The sequence below is a fragment of the Coffea arabica genome, chromosome 9e (assembly GCF_036785885.1).
Source record: "Coffea arabica cultivar ET-39 chromosome 9e, Coffea Arabica ET-39 HiFi, whole genome shotgun sequence".
Lineage (NCBI taxonomy): Eukaryota > Viridiplantae > Streptophyta > Magnoliopsida > Gentianales > Rubiaceae > Coffea > Coffea arabica.
In genome coordinates, this window is record NC_092327.1 from 20,746,295 (window position 1) to 20,754,430 (window position 8,136).

General features: G+C 45.4%; 1 protein-coding gene across 1 annotated transcript; it reads right to left on the minus strand.

Annotated features, from left to right (window-relative positions):
• Window positions 1-1,013: 1,013 nt before the first annotated feature.
• On the minus strand, window positions 1,014-4,982 carry LOC140014624 (uncharacterized). The gene is made up of 5 exons (XM_072065698.1): window positions 3,924-4,982; window positions 3,395-3,833; window positions 3,231-3,301; window positions 2,387-3,131; window positions 1,014-1,687 (listed from the first exon to the last, which is right to left on the minus strand). Exons 1-5 carry the CDS (start codon window positions 4,980-4,982, stop codon window positions 1,014-1,016), a joined length of 2,988 nt encoding a protein of 995 aa, XP_071921799.1.
• Window positions 4,983-8,136: the final 3,154 nt, after the last annotated feature.

Below are 8,136 nucleotides of genomic sequence, written 5' to 3' on the forward strand. Positions count from 1 at the left end.
AAGAGAGCACCAGTTGTTTGCTAAATTTAGCAAGTATGAATTTTGGTTAGAGAAAGTGGCGTTCCTAGGCTATATAATTTCAAAAGATGGACTTACCGTAGACCCGGCTAAAGTGGAAGCTGTTGCCAAATGGAAACGGCCGGAGAATCCTACCGAAGTTTGAAATTTTCTAGGTCTAGTGGGGTACTACCGCCGGTTTATAAAGAATTTCTCAAAAATTACGGGACCCCTAACTAACTTGACCAAGAAACAGGGAAAATACATTTGGGATGCTAAGTGTGAAAGTAGTTTCCAAGAGCTTAAGAAGCAATTGACCATGGTTCCAATGTTAGCTTTGCCCAACGGGAAGGACAATATATGGTTTATACTGATGCTTCGAGAGAAGGGTTAAGGTGTGTTCTGATGCAAAATAGGAATGTAATTGCCTACGCTTCTCGGAAATTAAAGTCTCATGAACAAAACTATCCAACCCATGATGATACGTACGGCACCAACCGTGTGATGCAACCCGTACAGAAAGGCTTGGATCTAGAAGGTAGAGACTCACGTTGAAGACGATGAATGCAGCGGATCACCTAAACCCGTTGATCACGTGGTCAACGATCCTCGGTATTTGTAGAAGACGCCACAATCTAGCGCGGTCCTAGATTGATAAGTCAATTGAATACCTAAGATACAAATTTAAGATATTCAAGGTGCTTCAATGAAGCTTGAGAGAACTCTCAATGTAATTTTATTAATCATCAAAAAACTGCCTGTAACACAACGACTTAAGGCTATAAATAGCCTTGACGAAACCCTAATAAAGTTTTGAAAAATACAAAGGAAATTCGGCCAGCTCTTGGGCTTCCCGTTGGGCCGCCACTAGCCCAATGTAGGGACTAAAAGTGCTATTGGATCTAAGACCCAAGGACTAACAACGACTAAGGCCCAACCACAAGCTTGTTGGACCTCTTTATTACACTTTACTAAAGCTACTAATGGGCCGGGGGCCCTTGGCCAAACTGGACACACTAATCCTCATGGATGGCCGAAAGTAAGGTAATATCTCTAGTTTCGTTGAGACCCTCAATGGCCTTTGGCTTCCCACTTGACTCTCGGATCGCACGAACTAGTGTTTGGAGTGTCTCATTTAGCCTCTTTGCACGAGCTCGTGTCATGGGCCCCAATGGTACCTTTACTTGCTCCACTAGGATAGCACTCTCGACTGTCTCATCATTCCCCCCCTCTTGTGAAAGATTTGTCTTCAAATCGACCGCATCGTCTGCAAGATAGGGACTTAGGTTAGCAACATTAAAGGTGGCCGAGACATTATACTCACCTGGGAGATCGAGCTTGCAGGCGTTGTCATTGATGCACCCCACAACTTGGAATGGTCTATCACCACGAGGTAGCAACTTGTTGTGACGCTGGACCGGGAAGCGCTCCTTGCGCAAGTGTAACCAGACCCAATCACCTGGTTCAAACACCACGCGACGCCGGCCCTTATTGGCATGTTTGAGGTATTGTTGGGTGCGAGCCTCAATGTTGGCCCTCACCTGCTGGTGTAAAGCCTGGACAAACTTGGCCTTCTTCTTGCCATCAAGATTAGTACGCTCAGACAAAGGCAAAGGCATCAAATCCAAGGGAGTCAAAGGGTTAAAACCGTAAACAATTTTAAATGGTGAAAACTGGGTAGCACTATGAACTGTACGGTTATAAGCGAACTCAACATGGGGTAAACACTCCTCCCAAGTTTTGAGATTCTTTTTAATGATGGCCCTAAGTAATGAAGACAATGTGCGGTTAACGATCTCAGTTTGGCCATCGATTTGGGGGTGACTGGATGTAGAAAATAGCAACTTAGTCCCCAATTTCCCCCACAGAGTCTTCTAGAAGTAAGAGAGAAACTTAACATCTCTATCGGACACAATAGTCCGAGGTACACCATGCAAATAGACAACTTCCTTAAAGAAGAGATCAGCTATGTGAGTAGCATCGTCCGTCTTATGACAAGGAATGAAATGGGCCATTTTAGAAAATCGATCAACAATGACAAAAATACTATCATGACCCCCTTTACGCCTAGGTAGACCAAGCACAAAATCCATTGAAATGTCAACCCATGGTTCAGAAGGGATAGGTAGAGGTGTGTACAACCCAAAGGGTTGGAGCTTGGACTTGGCACGGTGACAGGTGATGCAGCGTGTCACCACTCGCTCCATATCCCGCCTCATGCGTGGCCAATAGAAGTGTTCCTGTAAAGCACTCAAAGTCTTGGTGACACCAAAGTGTCCCATCAAACCACCTCCGTGAGCCTCACGGGTTAGTAACTCACGAATAGAACATGATGGAATGCATAATTTATCATAGTAATACAAAAATCCATCATGGATGAAGAACTTACCCTGACCCGACTTAACACAAGATGCATAGATATCTGAAAAATCCGAGTCGGTATCATAAAGATCCTTGATAAGGTCAAATCCAAGAAGTTTAGCATCAAGTAAAGCAGTCAAGGCATACCTCCTGGACAGTGCATCGGCAACGACATTAGTCTTGCCAGCTTTGTATTTGATCACATAGGGGAAGGACTCCACAAAATTGACCCACCGGACGTGTCTCTTATTCAACTTTTGTTGACACTTGAGGTGCTTTAATGCCTCGTGGTCAGTGTGGATGACAAATTCCTTAGGCCTCAAGTAGTGCTGCCATGTCTCCAGTGCACGAATCAAAGCATAGAGCTCCTTGTCGTAGGTGGAGTAGTTCAAGGCGGCACCATTTAACTTCTCGCTAAAGTACGCGGTCGGCCTTCCCTCTTGGATCAGCACGGCTCCAATTCCTACACCAAAAGCATCGTACTCAACCTCAAAAGCTTTATCAAAACTAGGTAAGAATAATAAGGGTGCGTGTGTGAGCTTGTGTTTAAGGAGTTGGAACGCCTTCTCCTGAGCTTCCCCCCATTCGAACTGCACATCTTTCTTGATAATGGCAGTAAGAGGGGCAGCTATAGTGCTGAACTCCTTCACGAACCGGCGATAGAAATTCGCAAGGCCGTGGAAACTCCGAACTTCACTCATGGTCTTGGGTACGAGCCACTCATTGATGGCTTGGACCTTGCTCTCGTCCACTCTAATGCCTTGTGCACTAACCTTGTAACCAAAGAAAACAAGCTCATTAGTGCAGAAAGTACATTTGCCAAGATTGGTGAATAACCTCTCCCGGCGTAAAACCTCAAGGACAGCTCATACATGTGCTACATGTTCCTCAGGACTCTTGCTGTAGATCAGAATGTCGTCAAAATAAACAACAACAAATTTGCCTAAGAAAGGACGAAGCACATGATTCATAAGGCGCATAAATGTACTCGGAGCGTTAGTCAAACCAAATGGCATAACTAACCACTCATACAGACCATACTTAGTCTTGAAGGCCGTCTTCCACTCGTCCCCTTCCTTCATTCGAATTTGATGGTAGCCACTCTTAAGATTGATCTTGGTGAATATGACTGCACCATACAATTCGTCAAACAAATCATCTAAACGAGGTATAGGGTGGCGATACTTAACTGTGATAGCGTTGACGGCGCGACAGTCCATACACATCCTCCAAGTGCCCTCTTTCTTTGGAACGAGGATAACGGGAACTGCACATGGGCTCATGCTCTCTTGAGCCCAACCCTTCTCTAGAAGCTCATCCACTTGCCATTGGATCTCTTCAGTCTCCTCAGGGCCCATCTTGTAGGCCGATCTGTTTGGCAAGGATGCTCTAGGGACGAAATCGATCTGGTGCTCAATCCCCCTGAGTGGTGGTAGACCACTCGGGACCTCATTCGGGAAAACGTGCTCAAATTCCTGCAACAAAGAAGAGATTTCAGGAGGTAAGTCACTGAGTGCCTCATGAGAGAGTAGAATCACTTCCTTGCAGTATAAGACCTAAACAACTTGCTTGGATAAAAGTAACTTGCGAACTTCCCTGTTCTTTGCAAGCAAGCTTGGACGCTTGTCCAGTCGCCCAGAAGTACTAGGTGTGGATGTCTGCATGGCTGGTGCCTTAATGATCGCTTTAGAGTTGTTGGATTTCTTGGCCAACTCTCGCTCATGCTCCTGTTGCAATCGCAGTTGGTCTTCATGCACCTGCTGGGGTGTGAGAGGAACAAGTGTCATCTTTTTGTTGTGGTGCAAGAAGGAGTACTTGTTGGTGAAACCATCATGCGTAGTCTTCTTGTCATATTGCCATGGCCGTCCCAACAAGATATGAGAAGCTTGCATGGGAACGACGTCACAAAGAACATTATCCTCATACTTCCCAATCCGGAAAGGCACCACCACTTGCTTGGTGACTTTGACATCGCCACTCTCATTGAGCCATTGCAAGTGGTGTGGGCTAGGGTGCCTCAACGTGGGCAAGGAAAGATGATTCACCATAAGAGTACTTGCCACGTTGGTACAACTACCCGCGTCGATGATGAGGCTACATACTCTTCCCTTGACGTGACACCGTGTGTAGAAGATATTGTCACGTTGGGCCTCATCCACTCTCTTGACTTGGGTCGCAAGAGCCCGACGAGCTACTAGAGCAACACCCACTTGCTCAGTAGTGGCCTCAACCTCTACCTCGGAAACATCACCTTCATCAATCAATGGAGGCATCTCGGCGAACTCATCCTCGTCGTCAGATATGACATCTCCGCTCGGTAGGACAACCATGGTACGCCTATTGGGACATTGAGAAGCAATGTGCCCAAATCCTTGGCACTTGAAGCACTTGTCACGGCTTCGTGGCTTGGAGGAGTCGAATGGAGGCTTGGGGGTTGCCTTGGGTGCCTGCTTTGGTGGCTCGGACTTAGGAGTGAACTTAGACACCCCTGTACTAGGCCATTCCCGCTCAAAGGTCGGATTGCCCCTCCAAAGGGGAGTGGCTGAGAAGTTAGGGTTTCGAGGGTTACCCCTCCTCTTAAGCCTCCTCTCAATCTTGGTTGCCTTATCAATTAGCTCAGGCATGTCCACGTAGTTAGTTTTGCAACTCCACCAATTCGGCGATCTCAGGCCTCAAACCGTTAAGAAATCTCGCCATGGTAGCCTCTCTATCCTCCACAATATCAGCTCGGAGCATGGTGATCTCCATCTCCTTATAGTAGTCCTCCACACTACGGCTTCCTTGGACTAATGTCTGGAGCCTCTGGTATAGGTCACGGTAGTAATGGCTGGGTACAAACCGTTTTCGCATAGTGGTTCGTAACTCCTCCCATGTACTAATTTGCCGTTCTCTATTGCGGCGCCTGCTAGTGCACTCCTGCTCCCACCAGACAATAGCGTAATCGGTGAATTTGAGGGTTGCCAATTTTACCTTTTGTTCATCGGTGTAGTCCTGGCACTCGAATACCATCTCGATTCGCTGTTCCCATTCCAGGTAAGCCTCTGGACTAGACTTGCCTTGGAAAGAAGGAATCTTGATTTTGACCCCCTTGAGTCCGTCATCGGTTCTCCGGTAGTCCTGCTTGGGCCGACGGATGAAGTCATCTTCCTCGCTATTAGAAGCTAGCTCCTCGTGAGGTGGCGCATCCCGACAGCTGGCGTTGGTCCGAGCTTGTGAAAGCTCTAAGTGGTCTATTCTTTGGTGTAGGGGTTCCATGGACTCCCGAAGCATGCGTTGGACTTCACTTAGCAATGCCTGGTTGTTTGACTTGGGGTCAAATCTGGAGGCCTCACTCCCACCGGACATGATGTAGTAGACCTGCAAAAAGTTAGCAGCAAAGCAAATATAGAAATGGATGTCTCACTCACTCCCTCATGTGTATGCACTCAACCCTCGTGCATGGCCCTCAAATATCACTCGACTAAGCTCTCAAAAGCTCTTGATAGCTTACCTTGAAGAAATTAGAAATCCTCCCAGGCAAAAAACCAACTTCCAATTTTGGAGCACGAGAATGTGGCAATCCTCAATGGGAAAGAGAATAATGGAATGATTGACTCGAGGGGCAATGAAATGGCACGACTCAAATGAAAGGAAACAAGAATACTAAGACACGTAACGGAATGAAGGAAATAAGACACGACTCACAAGAACGAAAAACTACACGACTCAAGCAAAATACCTTTTTTTTTTTTACTCTTTTTTTTTTTTGAAACGCAAGCTGCCTTGCTTGTTAGTAGGTTCGAATGATTGCTAAGGGAAAGAGAGGGGTAGCGATCAACTACCTAAATCGGAGGGAAATTGACCGAAAAAAGGGAAAGGGGAAAAGGATAAGGAAATTCCTAAAATGTAGGAAAAGGGAAAGGCTAAAATGTAGGAGAGGGTGAGAAAATTTAGGAGAAAGTGTAGGAGACTGAATTTGGACACTTTCACAATTAGGAAACCTCAAGGTTAGGAAACCAATTTGGTTTTGGAAACCAATCAAAGGCACGGCTGGCCTAGGCTATTAAATACCCTAATAGCCGTGCACTTTAACCCCACAAACCGCAAACAAACTCGCAACTTCTGGTCAAGGCAATTTGGCAATTTGGCTATGATCAAGACAAGAATAATGAATTATGGACAACCAAGATGGTGTAACTAACCTTTCTCAGGCTCCCCCCCAACGGGTTACCCAAGATGTTCCCACAAGATTCACACCAAAACCAAGGAAACCTTTCACCACCGCAAGAGAATACAAGAAACTTTTTTTTTTTTTTTTGGAAAGGAAAGTGAAACAAGTTCCCAAGGCTCGAAGTGTTCAAGTATTCGAAGAAGTAGTGGGTCAAAACTTTTAGATGTTGTGTTCTTTTTTTCTTGTTTTTTTTTTGAAAGAATTCGGACCACTATGTAACACTTCGAATGGTTGGCAATAAATTTGGAATTTTTTTTTCTTTTGGCTTCGCTGAACAACACTCTGTTTGCTGTTTTTTTTTTTTTTAAGCAACAAAGTGAGAGAATGGCCGGCTAGAGTTGTCTTAGCTTGGAACTTGGCTGACCGCAACTAATTGAGGATGGCTGACAAAGGAAAGAAATTCAGTTTTCATGCATGACAAAGGAAGCCAATCAGATTTCATGCAATGGCTATTTCCAACTCAAGATTATCAAGATGGTTTCGATGCCTCCAAACCAGCCAACAACTCACGGATTGCCAGGGAACAAAAACTGGACAGACCACAATGGAGACAAAGGAAACAACTCAGTTTTCTTGCACGACAAAGGAGGCCAATCAGTTTTCATGCAATTGCCGTTTACACCAACTACCAATTTTGTGTTATGGCCGACCAAGAAAAGAAACAAAACCAATCAGATTCAGCAAATCAGATTCAGCTAAGGGATTCGGCTAAGGGAAATCCCAAACAGGCTACGCACTTGCCAATTTTCTCCTCACACCTAGGGTTGTCTCCCAAAACACAAGACCTACGATTTAGCTTCCCAACTGCGGTTTACAACCCCCCAAACGGCCCACAAATCACGAGTTGCAAGGGAACAAAGTCTGGGCAGCAAGGATAGGTACGGTAGGCGCTAATTTTTTTTTTTTTTTTGTTTAACTCAAAGCTCTGAACCCTAACGACCCTCACGGGCATCACAAGTTGTGGCAGCCGCACACAACACAACACGCCCGATGGATAGATCCGATACAAGACAACCAAAGAGAGACACAAAACAAAAATTTTCAACGCAAGGCCAAGAGGAAAACAATTGCGGACCGACCTAAACAGATTGTAGCCGCTTTTGGACAGAATTTTTTTTTACCTCAAATACGGCAACAACTTCAGACTTTACGCGGACAGATTTGAGGACAAAACGGCAGACACACAAGAGAGAACAAACGACACAATAATGGGGCAACAAAATAGAAATTGCGACTCGAAAACAAGACAAAACAAATGCGACAAAGCTTGGACAGATTAGAGACACGTGAACAGAAAATTTTATCGACTCCAAAACAAGACAAACAATGGCGGACAGATTGGACAGATTAGAAATGATACCAAAAGAAAAGAAAACAAGGATATACGTGATACCTTCAACTAGCTCTGATGCCAGCTGATACAAACGGCACCAACCGTGTGATGCAACCCGTACAGAAAGGCTTGGATCTAGAAGGTAGAGACTCACGTTGAAGACGACGAATGCAACGGATCACCTAAACCCGTTGATCACGTGGTCAACGAACCTCGGTATTTGTAGAAGACGCCA